Source organism: Lichenostomus cassidix, chromosome 4 (assembly GCF_008360975.1).
Source record: "Lichenostomus cassidix isolate B80296 chromosome 4, HeHo_3.0, whole genome shotgun sequence".
Classification (NCBI taxonomy): domain Eukaryota; kingdom Metazoa; phylum Chordata; class Aves; order Passeriformes; family Meliphagidae; genus Lichenostomus; species Lichenostomus cassidix.
This window is the reverse complement of record NC_139484.1, coordinates 30,338,901-30,359,522: the sequence shown is the minus strand read 5'-3', so window position 1 is coordinate 30,359,522 and position 20,622 is coordinate 30,338,901. Positions and strand designations below refer to the sequence as shown.

The 20,622-nt window shown below is 40.5% G+C and overlaps 1 protein-coding gene across 5 annotated transcripts in view; it reads right to left on the bottom strand.

Moving 5' to 3' along the window:
- Nucleotides 1–20,269, bottom strand: part of GRIA2 (glutamate ionotropic receptor AMPA type subunit 2) — an 87,702-nt gene extending 67,433 nt beyond the window's left edge. For 3 of the 5 annotated variants that reach the window (XR_014851692.1, XM_085058581.1, XM_085058580.1), the window contains exons 1-2: nt 19,807–20,269; nt 19,329–19,469 (exon numbers count right to left, since the gene is read on the bottom strand). Coding sequence is in view for 4 of the 5 variants with exons in the window: in XM_085058581.1 (XP_084914707.1) it covers nt 19,329–19,469; nt 19,807–19,894 (229 nt within the window). In the remaining variant the exon portion in view is untranslated. The remainder of the gene's footprint in view (nt 1–19,328; nt 19,470–19,806) is intronic. The other 2 variants (XM_085058579.1, XM_085058578.1) reach the window with 1 other exon arrangement.
- Between the last annotated feature and the right edge of the window lie 353 nt (nt 20,270–20,622).

The window sequence follows — 20,622 nt, the reverse complement described above, 5'->3', positions numbered from 1 at the left end:
AAACAACACATTTCCAGGCTATCGAGGTACTTCAAATGTAAGAAAAGGACTGAGAGCAGAGGCTGAACTAATGGGGGAAGATTAAAAGAATCCCAAGGAAAACATGACCAAGTACTTTGAAAGACATGGGCAACTAACCTTTTTAAACCTAGAGGAAATCAATGACCAGTGATTTTGATAGATGATTAAAGTGATTTACAGGTGCACCTTCTGCTCCTTTTTCACATGTCAACATCACAGGGTGAATTGTGACCACTGAGTCAAGATTATTTGGATTATATTTTTAGCTTTAGGAGAGAAGTACAGCAGCTGAAGTACCTATTACTGATGTGATACCCAGGAACACAGATTTGACACATTTAATTCAAGCCCCATTACAAATACTAATACTAAGAAGACAGGACTGTCTTTTTCATTACACCCTCCTTGTTTTACAGCCTGCTCTGATACTTGTGAAACTTTTTAATTAGCTTCTTTCCAAAAAGGAGGAAGCAAAATTAAATTTCCCTAAAATTGTTATTGGTGGAGGTATAACATCTGGTTTGTCAAGTCTAAAAATGGAACTTGAACTAACAGGATTTACTGTATTTTAAGTTTCTGGTCCTTTAAGGCCATCTCAGTTTGATAAAAGTCTACATGCTACAGACTAAAGAATATTCTGTTTCCCCCAAGACCAGATGCATGCAATTTAATCAAACTTTAATAAACACCAGTAACACAAAATAGTAATAAATAGCAGGAAGAATTATTTTGCCATTTAGGGAACTAACCTTCTCACCCTCCGCTGGAGTGAGCATAATCTGGTAGCTGAAGTAATAAACTTGAGAACATAAATCTACTACTCAGAAGTTGCTGACACAGGAATCAGCTAAGCTCTGTGACTTTCTCCTTTACATTCATTACACAAGGTTAGTAGCATAAAATTTACTCGGTCAATCAAAGACTAATGCTAACCTAGTCAGAGGTCCATGGAAGAAGACTATGAAAATTCCAAAAACAATCTGAGCTCTTCTTAGGCAATAAGAAATAGAACCAGAACTACCAATCTGGTTACTTGCAACATATCCCTAAAACTTATTCCTTTATATTCACAATTGATGTATAACCACCAGTACAACCTGGAAAACATGAAAGTTACTGATGTCAGCAAGAGAAGAACTATAAAGAACTACTCCCATTAATCCAAAATAGGCAGTTATTCTATCATTGAAATGTAAGCCCTTTTAGTATCATCACCTGGAAATTTAGAATTAAATGGCAATTACAAATATTCTTAGAATACATATATATATGAATTTACACCTGCTTTAAAACATATATGCCTGAAAAAAAAGTTTTCCATTTTGTGTGCGTCTTAGTGAGACTCCTCTCCAACAGTGAGAACACATAAGTGTTTCATTTTCATTCTGCACTTATGCACCTTCTGGAATATAATTATTCTTGTCTGAAAGCAGTGTAATGCAGTAATGAACAGAACTAAGATGACCTAAGATTCTAGAGTGGAGATAGTCAGAAACATTTTGGGAAAATATCCGTTTTCTGTCATCTGAAACTTTTTGTCGAAATCTATCTCTTCCCCATTTCTCTTTCCCTCTCATGAAAAAAAAATTAAAAGATATCTAAGTTCTAAAATAGAGTTCTGGGTCACAAGCATAAAGAAAAGACAAGTGTTCTCTAATTGGAACTTATTTAAAACAATACATCAGTTCAAGGACCTAAATCATGCAGAGAAAAAATTACTTTGATCTTTCCCCCTTTCATAAAAATGCTCTGACATGCTTCTCTCTCTTTTTCCTGCCTATTTTATCTTCTTATGTTTCTCCCAATGTTCAACTTTGCCTTTTTTCCTTACCCATAAGAAATTTCTGATCAATTGTTTTCCCTCACTCATTATGAAAGAAACGAATGTCAAAACAATGAATTTTTCTGTCAAGCAGAATCCTTACTTTCTCACCAGCCCTTAGGAAATCTGGACTCATTTCCAGCTCTGCTGTAGACATCACTGTGACCTTGAGTAAACAATTTAATCTCTCTCCAACCCTCTTTCACACTGCTTATGAAAAGAGCAAGAAAGTTCTTCAGTCTCCCTTGTATATCTCAGTTCTAGGCTTTCTGGGCCAAGAATTGGCACTTACTACAAAGCTGTGCAATGCCTAATACAATAAACCTGCAATACATTCAGGGACATGCAGACACCAAGGTAATGCAAATAAATGCAGATGATGCTCTGCAGTACAAGCTAGTTTTTAGTTAGCTGCTGAGGGGCTCTATCACAGCAGTTACCAAATGTACAGCAATCACTTTCAATAACTGCTTGCAGGCTTTCGGAGCACTCAACAAAGTAACCAAAGATTAGCAATCTCATATGATAGCATCTGATGCAAAAAATAATCGATAAAAAGGTTATTCAGTTCAAATCCCCCAAAACTACTGACAGATACACATCAGCCTAAATGCAGTATTACTAGTACTGTTCCTCTCTATCACCATCTTCAACACTCCCCTTGTCACAAGTGTATGATACCCTTGAGGAAAATTAAATAATCTGAAATGAATAGCAGGACTTGAGAAAAAGCACTGATTCACAATAAGATTGCAATTCTTCTGTACACTGACTTACAATGGTACGAGTTATAATGGTGGGATTTATATGAGATGATTATACACAACTTATATCTGATGATAATAGCTTGTATTCGAAGTCAGGCTCTTCACCTTTGTAATTGACTGTTTCATGCTATGCTACAAATTAACTGGCAGAGGCATTTCCTTTTCCATTGTCTTCCGTAAGGAGTAATATTTAAACCATTTATTCCAGAGCATATGTACTCTGTTCAATTTGAGCATAATGTGAACTAAATATTTCAGAAAATAACTTAAAAGGAACAATTTAATGAAAAAAAAATCCCCAAAAACACACAAACAAAACAAAACCACAAAATAATCCATCCAGAATCACTGAGACCTGAAGACAAGTCCATTTCAAATATCAGTTCGCTTTTAAAGCCTAGTGGAACACTTGCCTACAGTCTGAAAATAGGGTCAGTCTTCAAAGAATTGCAAGGCCTTTTGAAACCTACCAAATGCTATTGTAAATGAAGGTCTGATACTAGAAAGCCCTCAAACTGTAGCTTGGTAGCAAAAAGCCACTCTTCAGTCCAATTTATGTTCCTTCTTGAGGGAAATATCAAATCCCAGACTAGAATTACACACCATTGTGACAGTTAAAACAGAAGTCCAGAATAATGCAAACATTGCTGTTCACATTCAGGACTAAATTAGACCCAGTAAAACAATCAATTTCTTATATCAAACATTTCACTTCTGTTAATGCTTCATGAGGTAAAAAACACAGTGAAGCAAACAAGAGTGCTCTTAAAATAGCAATGTATTTTTCTCCCAGAAAAACTATCATGTCTATAACTTACACATGGATTGAACTTGGCAGCATGAGCATCTGAAATAGGCTCTGGGGTTTGTAATGCCACTCTAATGCATTGCCAGAAGTTAATATTAATAAGAATTCCAGAAAAGCATAGGAAAAACTGCACCCAGTTTCCCTGAAGGATAAATCACAAGGCATTTGGAATCTTTTGTCAGAGAAGTGCATGGAATTTTCTTGATAGCACAGCAACTGGATTTTTTTTTTCTTCTTCATTTTAGTCAATTTTTTAAAAAAATTTTTAGCAAATCTGAGAATTAATGTAACATGAAACCACAGATCACTGCAAACAGAAAAAGAAAATAGTATTTTACTAGGAAAGCAATGTTACACTTTTCTCTGGAGATTTCCTTTTATTAAGCTAAATGTAAACCAAGTCAGTAGCATTTTGCTTTGTGTTTTGTATATTCTTTTGCATAAGAGTAATCTTTTTCATTACCAAAAACATGCATGTAGAAGCATATTGGGTCCTATTATCAAATATTCCAGTGCAAAGGCTAAGTTATACAAGGAGAATGGTAAAAAAGACAGTTCTGACAGCTCAGAAAGTTTATTTAAAGCTGAAATAACTCATGCTAAGCAGATAATCCTACATTATTATTCACTAAAACTTTATACCATATCAAGTAATATTTTAATCTCCATGACATATTCTTTAGTAACAAATATTCTTTTATATGCCATTGAAAAATGGCTTCACAAAGTCTCAAGTTGAATTGTTTGTTTATTCTTACACTTTTTAAAGCAACTTTTATTTTGAAAGACTCCAAAAACACAACATCAATAGTTACAATAAATATCCTCAACCCCCCACAATATACATCACATTTATTCATTTTTTTAAACTGACACATCTCCCTACTTTTACCTCAACTGTTTGCAACTTCTGCCTACAAGAAGCAAGTCTAAGGTCATGATAGCAAGAAAAAGAGCTCTCTTCTCCAATGCCACAATCTAGTTTTCAGTCACAAAATGACTATAGGTCAAGCTTCTGCTAAATTACTATCTTCCCAAGTTTCAAAACATGAAATTAGAAATTAAAGAAAAAACAAACCACTACATTATGAGCTTCAATTGTCATTAAAAATAGAAAAAAATCCTTCTTGTGTACTTTTTTCTAGACCGTGCACAAAAGGTGAACAAAAAAGCCACTGTTCTCTATGTGCTTCATGAATCTTAAAATGTGGTAGACTAGCACCACCCCAGGATGGTATACATCAGCATATTTTCTGGAGAGAGACATTTTGCCTTGATTTGTTTCACTCACTGTTAAACAGTTTGTGAATATTATTTAACAGATTGAAAGAAATACCATCAAGGTTTTATTTTAGAGGAATTGCTAACTGCTACCTGCCATTTTATCAGAAAACTCAGCCACAATGCTGATGATTTAATTGAAATTATTACTTTTAAAAATTTAATTACATCTTACTATGAATTAGAACTAGATGTGATTAAAATTAACCATTTCTCAAAAAAAGAGAAATTCCATGACATTCACTGTGAGGGAAGATATATGGCTGAAGATTCAAAGATAATGAACCTCAGAAGGAATAATTTTAGGGACAGGGAGGGGTGCATACGCAGACCTTCACTCTATAGACTGTTCTGTTCAACAAGATTTCTCTTATACCATGTTTTCAAATAACCTGCAGAAGAATACTTACGTTGAAGAACAAGCAGTGGTTCAAGAGAATTTCCATTTTGAAAATTGTCAGAATTCCTAGATTTTTTTACTATTTATAGTTTCTCAAGGCCTAACATTTGATGCATTCCAAATTAATCGTTGAGAGCTGCTAGCACTGCTACCTGTTTTTGGATACCTATGTTCAGTAGACCCAGGAACCCTGGAGAGCTCCTCCAGTCTGGACAAGAGTTCTTGTTGACATTTGGGAGGGTGACAGAGCACTGACTGTCCATTCAAAAACAGCATTCTGTGTGGAAAGGAAATCCAGACACACAGAAGACAAAATGGTTGCGTGCACTGGCATCCAGTTGAGATCACCACAGATTTAGAACTACAGCCTCTATCGGATATCAGCTGTAGTTATTTAGTAACAGAACAGTTATTTAGTAACTATTTAATTCAGCCATGTGTGAACTCTGTATAATGTTTATTCTTAATTTAAAATACCAAATATTTTCCATGTGTTTTGTTTTTCATACTTACTTGGGTGAGCTACAAATGAGATCAACTATAGTCAGATGCACGGGGAAGGCCAGCACAAGTCCTGTGAATTGCAGTGCTGCTGACCTTTTGCAATTCTAGATAACTACTGCTGGCAGGTTCAGGTACACTGGACCTTTCAGGATTCAGCTCTATAGTAGCTGTCAGAGAAAATTACAACAGTGAAACAGAGATTTTGAAGAAAAATCTAGTAAACTTCTTCCTGAGGGCTACATAATATTTTGTGATCCCTGTTATTTCATTGCCTGTAAAAAGGTACAGGAGAACAAGGCTGTTCTGTTCATTTATCTTTTGATGCCCTCATTTGCTATTCAACAGCATATCAGTACAGTTATTCATGCTATTATTCGGACTTGCAGGTTTAAATCACTCACTTTTCATCCTATGTATGAATAATCCAGATCTTGACAAGACTGTTTTATTTGTTTGTAAGCATATTTTACTTGAAATGTTCCTTCCTGTTTCTACAGGAAATGAAAAATCAGCATAATATAGAACACATATTATGTGCCTCTAAGGGGTGATAGGAACATATTTGTCTTACGCACTTTACCCTAAACTGAACTTCCATTATTTGTGCTCAGTAATCCAGAAAAGGGGAGGAAAAAAAAATCTGAATGCTTCATTGCTATCTTCTATTTTCTCTATCAAAATGGACTGTGATATGAATTAATCATTCCCTGCTTGAAGATGACACAGAAAAAAGGCAAGGTAATCTTATTTCACCTGATGACTGAAAGGAAAATAAAATTCCTAAAAATAATTCCTTTTCTCATTTTCCAGCAAGCTCCATCAGCAAATACTTGGATGAAACAGACTGACTGACAGATCATGGAAAGCATATCGAAAGTTCAGCAAACATCATAGAAAATATCCTGTCAACAGGTTTCTAGTCTTTAAATCTAGTGCCTGTTAGCTTAAGTGTCCATAAATGTAGCTGTCCTAAAGCTAAACAAGAAGAAATCCTTATCCACATAGCCAGAACTAAACATGCAGACCTGTAGAGATTAAACTCCCTACCCTGAATGTAATCTAGAAACAATGGAGTGACTAGATCCACAGGAATAGCAAGAACCATGTTGAACATAGCCAGTGCAACTTAAAACCCAAACAGCCTTAACAACTACCCAAAATATCCCTCAGATCTTACCAACTGTATTGCAATTCCTCCTAAAAGAGGAAAAAAACCATATTTTCTGCTAAAATATCAGGTTCAAAACCACATGTCTACTAGTATAAATTAAGATTAAGCACTTCAACCAAATGAAAAACCCTAAGGTTAGTACACCCCAGAGAAAAGGAGACCTGACTGTGTAACTGCTCCTCTTTTCATGAGTTAAAAAAAAACCCTTTTCACCCTGGCCCAAACTTGCTCCAAAGGCAAAAAGCCAACTCCTCCTCTCTCCCATGCTCTGAGTTCCCAGACTCTCTCACTTGTTTCTATACCACTGGACTTCAACTGAAAGGTGGCAGATCAGCACAGCATCCAAAGCACCATTATAACCAGACTGCTCTAACTCATTATAGCTCAGAAAGTAGCTTCTGGCCAGTAATCCCACTTCCTTTGCCTCAGAGCTGTGGTTGGTCACCCAAGAAGGGAGAGCAGCAGTTTTAGTTTGACTGTTTCAGTTGGAAGCTTCTAAATAGCAGCTTTCTGTCACTTAGGCTAACTTGACGGCTGTTCCATTAGGTGCTGTTGCCAATTTCATTGTGAGGCACCTCATTCTCCCCCCTGACTCTGGGTAATGCAGGTGCTTCCATCTTTGACCCATACCCGGTCTCTTGAATGTTCCCAGTTTGACATGTGTAACATGGCAGTGTGACACACCACAGTTTCCAAACCGTGGGGAACTGGTCAGTACTGTATGGAAGAGAACTGGAAATTCTCCACAGCTAGTAAGGACTCATAAAAAGTACGTAAAGCCACCAAGGACTACAGAATGAGAAATTCCCAGAAACACCAGAACCAACATAAATTGAAATGTGCACATCTGGACCATCTTAAAAGTTTGGAAGGATGTGTAGGACAAATCTCAACTGTATGAGATTTTTTTCGTCAAAACTCTCATCCAGCACATCAACAGTGAGGAACACCTCTTCCTGGCTTCTCAAGTTACAGTCTCTTCTTTGGTCTGTCATACAATTAGGAAACTGCTTTGTAACAAGATGAGATGTCTCCAGTTCCAGTACTTGAAGCATTCAGAAAACCAACCAAACAAGCAAACAAAACTCCCACTTTACATCTATTACCCGAATAGATTTGTATCCTAAGTAGGATCAGTCACTGTGCAAGGAGTTCTTAAAATCAAATCTCAAAATCAGAAGACAAACCTAATGAGATGTACTAGGGTTCCTGAAACAGCTACTTTTGGTACATTTAGCTGTCTGGCAAAAATGAAAAGAGGGGGAAAAAAGCCCTACAGAAAAATACCAGAATTTTTCTTGAAGAGGAAAAAAATTTAGATCAAAAGCAAACACAATTCAATTGCAGTGCAAAAAAGTTGCTAAGCAATCTGTAGTGATATGACTAGATTAACCATGTGAACATTGCTAGCTTCCTCAGGAGGTTTCAAAGGATGATTAGTAAGTAAGACAATTTTAAAGGCAAAAATTTCTTGCTATGAAACCAGCAATGCGTCACAGTTAAATAATTAGCACAATTATTTTCATAGGCTTTTTAATAATCCAGTAGAAGCAACATTAGTTTTGGAGAATTGTTTTAAACACTATGAGGACAGAAGAAGGAAAAAGCCCACCAAGCCAACCACAGAAGAAATAAAGAAACTTCAGAATTAAATCTACATTGTTGAATTCATCACCAATATGAAGAGAGGAACAAGCCAAGTGAACATTTCTCCCAACAGGTTTGGTTTTTAAGGCATTTGATATTTAGTTTATAAAATGGCTTCTATGTATCACAACAAATACATCTCAAGATGTCATGTAACAAGGAAATTGTTACATGCAAAAATTGAACATTGCAAGTTCCTGGAATGCAAGACAAACACACACACTGGTACAGGAAATCAGCGTTCTGCGTCCCAGAAAATGGAAAGTAATGCTAGGAGACACAACACTGACAGAACCATTGTATTCATGGGTTCAAAAGGAAGCCAGAAACACTTCCATACAGAAAGGCAAACAAAAGTCTTGGAGTAACTTTTTTCATCCCCAGAAGAACAAAATGTAGATGTAATAATGCTGGAGGTTCTTCAATGTGTTGGAACAGGCATATACTAGCCTTGAACCTGTATTTATTCGGCGTGTCTAAGTCATGACTTAATATGATGCATGTTTTCCACTACAAAAACCGACTGCAACAGTACTTACAAAAATGTCAGAATTGCTGAAAGTCATTTGAGTGTTTATAGGCTTACTCTTTTTTCATTAAACTCAGGAAATTATTGAAGTTACAAAGTACATGTTCCAAGCACCATTTCAGAAAACCTGAAGGACCTTCACAGGCTGCCAGATGTGACACAGAACTTAAAGGACACTCACATTTTCTGGAGCTGCCCCTGCAGGGGACAAAAAGTAGGGTGAATATCCCAAACTGTGTCTTTGCAGACCTTGAAGAATATACTCTGGCTTTATCACATTGAATTAGAAGAAATAAGCTCAAAGAAACATTCAGTGCTCCACTTGCTAATAAAATCAGTATTTGCAGCCCACAGATCCTTGCTCACTTCTATAGTGGAAGTATGCTACTCAGTTTTATAAAATTAAGCTAAAACACATTTTACTACAAGTAAAAAAAAAAAAAAGAGTTATGAGAAAACTAAAATTTCAAGTTTCTGCAAAGATTTCATCAAATAATGACATCCAAGATCAAATGCAAAGAAAGGAGAGGAGTAAGCATTACATTTTTTCCCTTCACCTACACAAGCATAAGCCAGACTCTTCCATTCTTAGCTAGCAGTTATATTTCCATGTTTATACTGAGTTGAAATGGTGTAGTAATTTTTCTAGAACTTCCATACTGAAATCTGACAAAGAACTTAAGAAAAGTGAAAAATACGTAAGAAACCCCAAACAAACATGGGATCATACTTGAGCATGTACCAGAAAGTTTGGAAATATAACATTGGTCAGACAGGTGCTCAAACATCACTGCCCTTTTTAGGAATTGCATGATCCCTGCCTCTGTCCATATACCAAAAAAACCCCAAACCCATTTTCCACATTTATACAAAAAAAGTAACTAATATAATTTTTGGATCTGGTTGTGCTCCTACTACTATCAACAGCAGCTTGACCACTTATTTGGTTGAGTGAAAACCTCCTGGTCTTATTGGTCTGGACTCCACAACAGAGGATCAGGCTACTGAGTATATCAACAAATCTGATTAGTTGGTAAAAGGACTGAATGACTTTTCATTCACAACTTTTAAGAATTTCAGCATGTTCCACTCTCACCAAATGAAAGCACCTTCAGATGGAGCAGATATAAGGCTGTGAGTAAAATTAAAACCACATTTATAATGCAATAGATAATATATAGTGACTCATATTTTCATCTTCCTAATTTCTCAAATCCATCTAGTCTTTCAATACAATAAAATTTTGTATTTTCAACTGTTCAGTTAAAATGGCTTCAAAAGTTCAAAGCTGTGTATAAATCTGGCCCATTACTATTAGTTGGTTGAGCAATTCATTACTATTAGTTGGTTGAGCAATTGGTTAAAGTCAGAGAACTGAATTTTCCTATCAGGTTTTTTTTTTTTCTCTATGCTTTACCTTAACAACAAAGGGCAAGAAATTGTCTTCCTGCTTCCAAAATCTCAAAGTTACTTTCCTCCTTCATCATCAGAAAAAATGGAGGAGTACTGAGGTTTTTTAACCAAAAATTAATTGAGGCAGGAGAAATGAAGAAGAGTAATAGATAGAGAGGTATTCTGTCATCAGAAGAAAAGCGGCTCAGCACTAAGGGCATTTAAATTGAAAATGAAAGACAAAGGGTTAAAATTCATGTCTTCTGCCTGAAATGGACAAGACAAATCAAAAAACTAAGTTACATCCTATATGATTCTCCTAACCACTCACTGTGATTCCAGTGTGGATCAATTCTGCTTTTGCTGAAAGTAGGATTGGTGTAGTTATTTAAGTATATGCCTGGTATGCACTAGCCATGCAAATTATTTACCCTGCTTTACAAATATTACACCTGGAATAAACTCTCAAGTACCAGTAGGCCTCTGTCCAAGGTACAGTCATGCAGGAACATTTTGCTGCTTGCCAGAATTCACATTTGTACAAAGAACCCCCTCTGAGACTGTAATAGTACAGTGTAATGGAATTTGCTACATTCATAGGGAGGGAAAAATATAAATCAGCATTTCGGCTTGGACGACATTTTGTCAAAAACAACTCATAACTAGCAACAGGAAGAAACATTTTAGCAAGCTAACCCTCAACAACCTCAATTTCAAAGATTTATAAGATTATTGAACAAATTAATCTGACTTGTTCAGAGCTGTACAGTCTATTTCGTCAGCATACACTTGCAGACATTCTGAGATAGTTTACTCATATACAAGGAAATAAAACACATTCAAATAATTTAGATCCACATTACATGGGATAGCAACCCATATTAGCATTTTAATTTTATGGATCTAAACCAGAGTCCTACAACTTCCAAATACATTCATAAAAGGCAGAAAACCAAAGAAAATAAATCCTTTCTCCATGTTGCAAAGCAGTTGCAAAGCTGTTCTGCTGAGCTCTCTCACCCTGTTGCTAACACGAGCCCTGAAAGCAGTCTTCCCCATACAGATGATGAGAAAAATCTCTGCATTACCTAGCAGATTGCTATTTAAATTTTCTATCATACCATGTGCTTAGAAACAACCTGTTGTTTTTAATCTTTAAAGTGTGTGAAAGAAAATCAGTTCACACCATTTGTAATAAACAGAAGCATCTTTTCCAGCCCAAGTCGTGTTTGTAAACTTCTAAACACATTTATACTAAGAAATTAGAATAGTATGACAGCCTTAACCACAGCAGCCTGAAAAATTGAGGCATCAAGTCAATTACATTCTTTTCCCAATATTAACTACCTGAAATTGACATTAAGCTGAATAGGTGATATAGCATAGTAAGCCCATGTTCATACACCTATTTTGAACATTTTATAGAATTAGTCCCTGTTCCTTATTGAGCTATGAAACTCTTCTAGCCATTGTATGACTACGCATTTATGAGTCAGGGCATTCAAACATATTACAGAATTTTGTACTACTCTTGTTCATTGGAAGAATCCTTGGGGAAAACATGCCCATTTTAAAACACAAATGGCAAACTACTCTTCTTTTTTGTTAACAGGGAAATGCAAACACACTTATCTTCTGTAGTTAAGTAATGAAGATGCCATTTCCACATGCAATAAAGCCCAGTAAGTCATTCATGGACTAGCTGAAGTGACTGGCAATTCAATTACAGAGCCAGCATCCTAAATATACAACACCACCACACTGATTTAAGATAATGAATATAGACCTGAATATTTTTCCTCTGATATGAAATAAAACAGTAGGATGTTCTATTTTTCTCTGATATGAAATAAAACAATAAATTTAAACAATAAATTAGAGTTGAAATAAGACATTTCTTCAGCTTGAGTCTGTCACCTTTAGGTGAACTGCATGTAACATTTCAAGCCTCTAAAAATCCCATTAATTTCTCTGAGTCAGGTTTGGGAGCAGATGGTGGGAGATAGTAATAGCTGGAGCTGAACCACACCTTGCTTTAGAATCACCGTGAATATCTCTGTCTTGCAAAGTCCTTTTTACACTTTCATAAAGTGATTAGACATCAGAAAATGCATTAGATATCTGCACATTAAATCAGATTCAGGAGAGGCATGTTAACTCTCCATATTCATTTCCAAAATGGGGACTTTGGGGGGAGGTGGGGAAAGGCAAACTCCCCATAAGCTGAGTGATTTGAAAACCTTTCTTAAAGCAATAAAAAAAAGGAAAAAAAAAAATCAAAGATTTGTGGTGAAGTAATTGTTTAACAAGGGGGCGCAGCACTGCTGCATTAGAAAGTAAAAATTGTTCTGTGGTGGTCCTATATACAGATGGACAAAGAAAATAAAACCGTATTTCAAATGACATCTATACCACCCTGTCAGTGCACTCAAAAAAATACAATAGCTGTATTTTAAGGACAGTTGTCGATTTTAGAAGGTTCAGTATGAATTTGTTCAACATGCAGTTAGTTATTTAAAACCTGCTTGCACCCCTTACTGTTGAGCTCGTTCATAGTATGCCTGCACTATGTTTTTCTGATGATTTTACTCACTCCTTATTGCTTATCCATACAGAATTCATTATTGAAATTATTTACTAATTTAAATAAAAAGCTCTTTCTCAGTTTTAAAAAGGTTACACTAAATGCACACTTGTAGTCAATGCAAATACTTTTTATGAACTTACCAAAGGAAAACATTAAGGTTTCAAGACAAAACAATAATGACACTCCACAAACCGATATATTTTGTGTAAAAACATCCAGACTTCTGCCTTATACCTTTTCAGAAACCTATTTGGCAAAAGGAAGTAACCCCTTGTCCACAGTCTTCTAACAGCAGATGCCACTGTATTCATGTTCTGAGAAACGTAATGATCAGTTAAAAAATAATGGGAATATTCTTGTTCATTTCAGAAATAAAAGTTCTAGTTACCGTCAGATAAAAAGCCCATTCACATATACATATAGAGAGTTTGATCCATACAACTAAATTTTTTGCCTACTCGAGTATCTGTCAGTGTTATTTTCAGTCTGACCTGACATTCTTTGGCTTGAATTGCTGTGATGTTGTTTCCAGAATATGGGCATGAGCCTTCAATATAAAAAATTAGTAATTTATGCACCTTGTTCACAGGCATGAGAACACGACTGAGGGAGATAAATTACCTTACTAGTAAGTGCTCTGAGACAATCCTCTTCAGAAAATGGATTGCAGAGTTTAACCAATGACTTGCTTTTTATTTATCTGACATTCAAAATAAACTACAGTTCACTCTATTAAGTACATATGTGTGTACATTTATATATACATGTGTGTATACACATATACATATCTATCTATGTACATATACATATTTATGTTTACTGTGGGTTATCTTCTCTTTTTAGTTTCCTAAAAATTAGTCCTATCTGCATACAGAACTTTAATTTGATTTTAATTAATTGATTTAAAATTATACTTTCCTTATGAAGACGGTTTTTAACTATTTAATCATGTTTTCACAGAAGATGCCTGACAAATTATGCTATCTGAATTTTCAAAGTGATGGTAACAGAACACTCTTTACCTATTTAATATATTTTCAAGCTAATATGTTACCAGCTATTATATACTTTTCTAGTAATTACTGACTGTTCAAAAGGAAATATTTATCTGTTAAATATGCCTTAATCTCATAATTTCTTTAATCTCTTAATTTATCTGTAAAATATGCCTTAATTCTCAAAAATATTTTAATCATAAGAAGCTCTAAAAAAAGAAGAACTAATGAAATCAGCAGTAACAGAATCACTTAGTGCAGTGATGCTTGTTTTGGGTGCATAACACACACTGAATATATAGTAAAGGAAGTCTTATGTGCACAAGGAGTTAAGCGCATCCCCAACTATGTGCAGTCAATCACACCTATCGAAGTCAGTGCAAATTAAACTTTCATTAGCACAAACAAGAAAAAAATTACTGTATTTCCATATATTATATATGAATAAAATCACATATAAACAAATTAACTTATTGAAGAGAATGACTGATAATATTGGTTTATTTACAAGCTTTACTGGTATATTTAAGGCTTGAGTACCATACAACTCACTAGCTACTATTAAACATAACTCACTTTCAGATTTCTAAGAGTAAAATATTCGCACTGTATTCAAAACTGCATGGTAAATTATTTCAGGTATTATGGACAAAATTAATGCAATAATCACATAATAAGAATTTGAAAAGTCAAGTAGGCAAGAGAAAACTGTTGTTTCTGTGTCTGCCCACGTTCTGGATCACGGCTGTGTGAAAATGGTCTGTGAGCCAGGCTCAAAGATGCACAGCAGGGACAGCGCTGTCACACAATAAATTCCCTAGGTTGCTTTATGAATAACTCTCAGGAATAGAAGAATGTGTAAAGTTTGCAACAGAGAAAAATTTTGAGAGAAGAAAAATCACAGGAGTTCCTCTTGTAGGCTACATTCTGGTTTTATTGTATCATTTTACTGCAGAAACCCGTCTGATCCTGACCATTTTAATTACAAGGAGGCACAGAACCTATTTCACATCTGCTCACTGAGCCTGAGAAATGTTTTATAGTGAAAAGGAAATGAGAATGACCAGGAATACAAATGAACTGAAACACAAGCAGCTAATAAATTCCTCCTTTCCTTAAAATCAGTTCCAATAATTTATTGTGAAATACATTTAGGTTTGGTCCACAGTAATTTTAATTCAAATAAACGCATCTAAATCTTTGCCATCCTTCCTCTTAAAGGATTTTTTTTTTGCTTATTCTTTAAGCCTTTTGCCAGCAATTAGGCTCAATGCTATTTCTTTAAGAATGAAAACTATAGCATGATATTCCAAAATGGTTGGGGAAACCTTTGCCATGACTCTCAAGTTGCAACATGCAAGATATTCATAGGTTTTCAAAGCTGCTGGTTGAAGATATAATGAAAGGATCTAAGGTTTATGCATGAATCAGCATCCCCTTGTCACAATGTCATGGTGCAGTGATCCCTGCAGAGCTGTAAGACTTGATTTAAAACAGAAAAGCTCAACACAGGCTCTTGAGCCAGCAGGATTAAACATCCAAGATTGTACATATTTTACCTCTGTGCTGAAACTACGGTACAAAAATCTTGTTACCATTATGGCAGTTTTATAGTACTCCATAGGAAACCTCTCTTTAAGTGACTCCAATATCCTTTCAGGGCTGAAATATGTGAGTACACAATACAACTACCCCTGAAGTTGTTGGGTAGGCAGATTTAAGAGGAAAGGATATGATCTTCATCAGTTTCCTTCTTTTTTGTTTTGACAGAATTAAGAACTTTTTAAAAATCTGTTATCACTGATGGTCAGCACTCCTCCAATTAGACTACATTCAATTACATTGTGCTGAAGGACAATGAAGTCCAGTGGTTTGGATATGTTCCCATTCTGCCCTATGAATTGCCTCCAAAGCTGTACCTTGGCTCCAGCTGTTAAACCAAACAGAACCAAGGAGGTTCTGTTAGAATGAACCAAGAATTCTCACACAGTGCCAAGCCTAGCCCATTTCTCTTGAAGGCTACAACAGCAGTCATGGCAGTGAACACTGTTCTTAATTGTGCCATTACTCTGAAAAAACGTGCACCACCTCTCAATCAAAACCATTAAGCTTCCTAGTGATGCCGACTTACGAAGTGTCAAACTGCAATTAGACTCCAAGAGCTACTCTTGATGACCTGTCAACACAGCTTTGCAGAGTTGCAACAGTCCAACAAACTAAAGGGACTATTTTTTATGGCTACTTTTTGAAAGTAATTTACTATTGTCCCTTTCCCAGGATATGTGAAAGTGGCTCATCCACCTTGGTCAAAATCAGTAGAATATTGGCCCAATTTGCTGTCCTGCAATACATCACGACACAATCTCTTGGTTCAACACCATGTGAAATTCCCACTGAACTGCAAGTCATCACATGAGTTAAGGCCACCTACTCACAGAGTGTGCACTCCACTGCTACAACTATTTTCTGGCCATCTTTAAATGACTGAGTAGTCTTACTGCTGGGAACATTCTTCAGGGGTACATGACCACCATCTCCTCCTTTCTGAAGTTTAGGAACCTTATTTAAAAGTAGTACCAGCAATACTGGTTCATCTAAAAACCATTGGTTCCATCAACAAACTCCGAGCAAGCGCTGATAATTAGTTTGAAGATGCTTACATATTTTTACAGCAGGCTTTTTGTTTGCCTGTTTGTTTTTAAAGCGGGTGGAGTAGTGTGCTGTTTCCCTGAAGCTACCAGGGGTGGGAATGAGGTGGGCTGAGCCCCATGGGCACTGCTGGTTGCCACCTGTGGGTGCCAGGTCGGCACCAGCGGGCAGGGCTGCACCCTGCCTCTGCCACACCAGCTGCAGCTTCTGCAGCCTGAAACACGGCTGGCTCAGGGGTTTAAACCAAGAGCCAAAATATTTTGGTGGTCGATTTGGGGCAGAGAAAGGTCATCACTTCTATTATGGTATAAGCATGCCACTACATTTCTGTGAAGGATAATCACCTTTCTGGAATGAAACACCTGGGTAAACACTGAAGTGTTTTCAGATTCATATTATCCTACATTTCTCTGACCTTTTACACCTGCATCATTTCATAGTGCTGTCTTTGGGCAAAAATTCTTTGTACACTATTCTGGAAATAAAAAACCCCACATGTCGTCATCCCGCTATCCCCCTAAAAAAACCAAAATGAAACAAAAAACAAAACCAAAAACAAACAAACAAAACCATAAACAAACGCCACCAACCAAAAAACCTGACAAAACCAACCTGCAAAATGGTCAGTATTTCAAATGAGAACAAGCATAAAGGGCACAAAAAAAGATGGATCCTTCTTAACAATTTGTGCATGCAGTGCTTTGCAATCAGCTCCTAAATTCTACTTCTTGTACACCAAATATTTGTCTTCAGAACTCCTTGTTCTCTAATCAAATTCTCCTGGGAAGGTAATCAAGGGGATACTGCATATATTTTTAGCATATGCTTTACTAGTTAATTAAATCCAATGCACAAGATAACTTGACTAAACCATCAGTGGTAAATGGGGATGATGAGAAAACAAGTGCATGTTCATGTCATAATTTGGAGCTCTTCAAACTGCTTGAAAATTGAAGCCTTGGACAAGGTTCAGACAAAGGAAAATCCAAAATGTGGACAGTATCTCCCTTTTGCTGGAAGCCTCAAAGTCCACCACTGCAGTCTACAGCCTACATATATCATCTAAGTATTGTAAAAGTTCTCCAAGGAAGACAACAAGGCTAATATGTGCACACAAAACCTGATCAAAAGCACTTGATGGTCTCGGGAGAAAAATACATAACCTTTGCTTTCTCAAAGACAATGTGATTATGCTCATCTCAAGTACTAGTAGGAAAAAAATCTGGTGTTTTGCAAAACCTATTTTCAGGGTTTTGTTAACAGAATTGAAGAACACATTTTTGCAGAATGCCATTTAAACTGCTACACTTACTTCACCAACAGTCCAAGTAACATCATCTGCAAATAATGACTGCCCCATCACATCAGAAAGGAAGAACTATCGAAGCAGTTTGCAAAGATTAACAACGTAGCTTTACTGTGGCTAATAACGTGCTCTGACCTTTTTTGCCTTCAGCTATGTATGCTGTACCCTCCTACCCTCACACATGGCACTGAAAGCTTCTTGCGTTGAGCTCTTGCACCACCTATCCCAGCGTCTGCGCCAAGCCGCCCCTCTTCAGCACCACCGCGCCTACCACAAGTAGCTGAATCGGGGTGGAAAAAAGAGGTCGCCAATGGAGGGGAATTGCTCCCGCCGACAGCTAACCTCCAGATTCAGTGTCCCTGGCGTCTTTTTCCCAGGAAGCACGGGAAAACGCGCGGGGGGAGCGCGGCGCTGGGGAGAGCAGCCGGCAGCCGGGTTCGCCTGAACCGGGCACGTGCGGCGGGGAGGGCAGCGGGGCAAAGACGGCCACCCCCATGGCCCTGGGAACGCCGGCCCGGCCCCCCTCTCTCACCACCGGCACGGGCAGTGCCAGCAGCCCCTCGCTGCGGCCGCACGCCCGGCCGGCCCCGCCGCTGCGGGGGTCGCACGGCACCTGCCGGGCCGCTGGCGGGGGCGGCCGCGGAGCGACGGGAGTCAGAAGCGCACAGCGCTGCGGGACTCGCCGCCCCGCCCGGGGGCTCCGCTCTTCGCGCCGCCACGACCGCGCTGCCCCGCCCCGCCTTCCCCGTCGCCTGCCGCGCAACGCATGTGCTCCGCGCCCCGCGGCACGCGTGCGGCCGGGCCCTGCCGAGCGGCGGGCGGAGCCGGGGCACGGCCCCGCCGGGAGAGCCGCGGGGGCGGTAGGCTGCCGGCGAGGCTAAGGGGGCGGCGAGCGCGGCCGCCCGTGAGCGTGCCAGGCGGGGGGCGAGCGGGCTCCCGGCGAGATGGAGAGATGGAGCCCGCATCACCGCGCGGCGTAAAATGGCTGATCGCCCCCAGCCTGCTCCGCACCCCCTCGGCTGCTGGCGAGAGGAGCCCCGGCCCTGCCCGCGCCAGTAGCGAGGTGGCTCCGCAGCCCGCGGGCAGCCCCGGGGCGGCGGGGGAGCTCTGCGGGCAGCCCCGGGGCCGCGCAGCCTTACGTAACTTGCGGGGGGAGCCGCCGGGAACCATTTTACCCCTCCCGGAGGGGTGGGGGGCGCACGGAGACCTCGCGCCCCGTTCCCTCGGGGCCGGGCGCTCGCACACCTGCTCGGCGGCGGGGCGGCTCCCCCGCACACACGCGTACCCCGCACACAGGCGTACCCCGCACGCACACACCCCGCACTGCTCCGCGCACAACACACACGAACCCCGCACACCCCCGCACACACACACACACACACCCCCGCCGCACCGCTCCAGCCGCCCCGCCCCCGCCGCCACGGCAGGCTGGCAGCGCCCGCTACTCACAGGCGTTGGTGACGGCGAAGCTGTTGGCCACCTCCAGGTTGTCGATGTGGGGAGTCAGCCTGAACTCCGAGGTGGAAAACTGAACCATCCCTACCCGAAACGCGCTGTACTCCTGATCGGCGCCCCTCGGGAACAGCCCCCCTGCAGGGAAACACACACGCGTCAGGCGGGCGGGGGCACCGGCGGAGCGGCGCCGGGCCAGCTCTGTGCCCGCCGCGGGGCCGGGCTGGGCACGGGGGTCGGTGGGCGCCGCTGCCGGAGCGCTCCCGGCCGCGGCTCCGTCCCGCGTCGGGGGCCACGGGAGCCGGGCGGTGTGGCCGGGGAAAAGGCGAGGGGACCTCGCTGGCGCCTGGCGGGCACCGCGGTGGGACCGGGCGCGCGGCGACATGACAGGAATGCCCGAGTGACACCGGCGGGGATGAGGGATCGGGAGATCCGCCAGGAGGAGAGCGGGGTCGCCCCAAATGCGGGCACCTACCGATCTGTATGCTGTTAGAATTGACCCCCCAGATCAGTCCCCACAACACAGGAGCCAGGAAGACAGAAATATGCATAATCTTTTGCATTTCCAGGAAAAGTAGAGCATCCACAAAGCCACGGAAACAGCCCTTTCTTCTTCCTCCTCCTCTTCTCCTCCGCGGAGCGCGCTAGTCAGCAAATTAGATCCCGTGCGCTCCGGGCGAGCGGCCGGCGGGAGCAAGCGAGCCACGGGAGGGAAGGAACGAAAAGAGCCCCGCGGCGGGCGCGGGAGAAGCCGCTGTCCGAGCCGCTGCCGCTGCCGCTGCGGTGCTGCTGGCGGCTCCGGCGCCGAGCGGGATGGGTGCTGGGGGTGCCGGCGGTGCCCGCTGCGCTCCCGCCGCCCGGGCCGGCCCTGCCTTCGCACGCGCTCGCCCGCGCTCCTCGCACTCAACGGGCGGGCGGCGCTCCCGGCGAGGCGGCGGCGGCAGCGCCTGCGCGGAACCGGCCCTGGCGGGAGCGCGCCCGCCGCGCCCCCTGCGCGCCGCGCCCCGCCCCTCCGCGCGCCCGCCAGCCGGCAGCACCGCGGACAGCGGCACCGCTCCGCCGAGATAATTTATTTATTTATTTATTCATTTGCTCGTTTCGCCGGCCTTCCCCGGGATGGAGCCACCTCACAAATGCACCTGAAAAGCAATTTTTTAATTTTTCTGTTGTAGGTGCTGTACCAAACCGTAGAAGGCAATATGCAGGAAGGGTTAAGGCTATTCCGATATTTCATTTTCATGCATAACGGGTATTCCAAGATGGGTTCCAGCTGTATTAGCTAGACATGCTA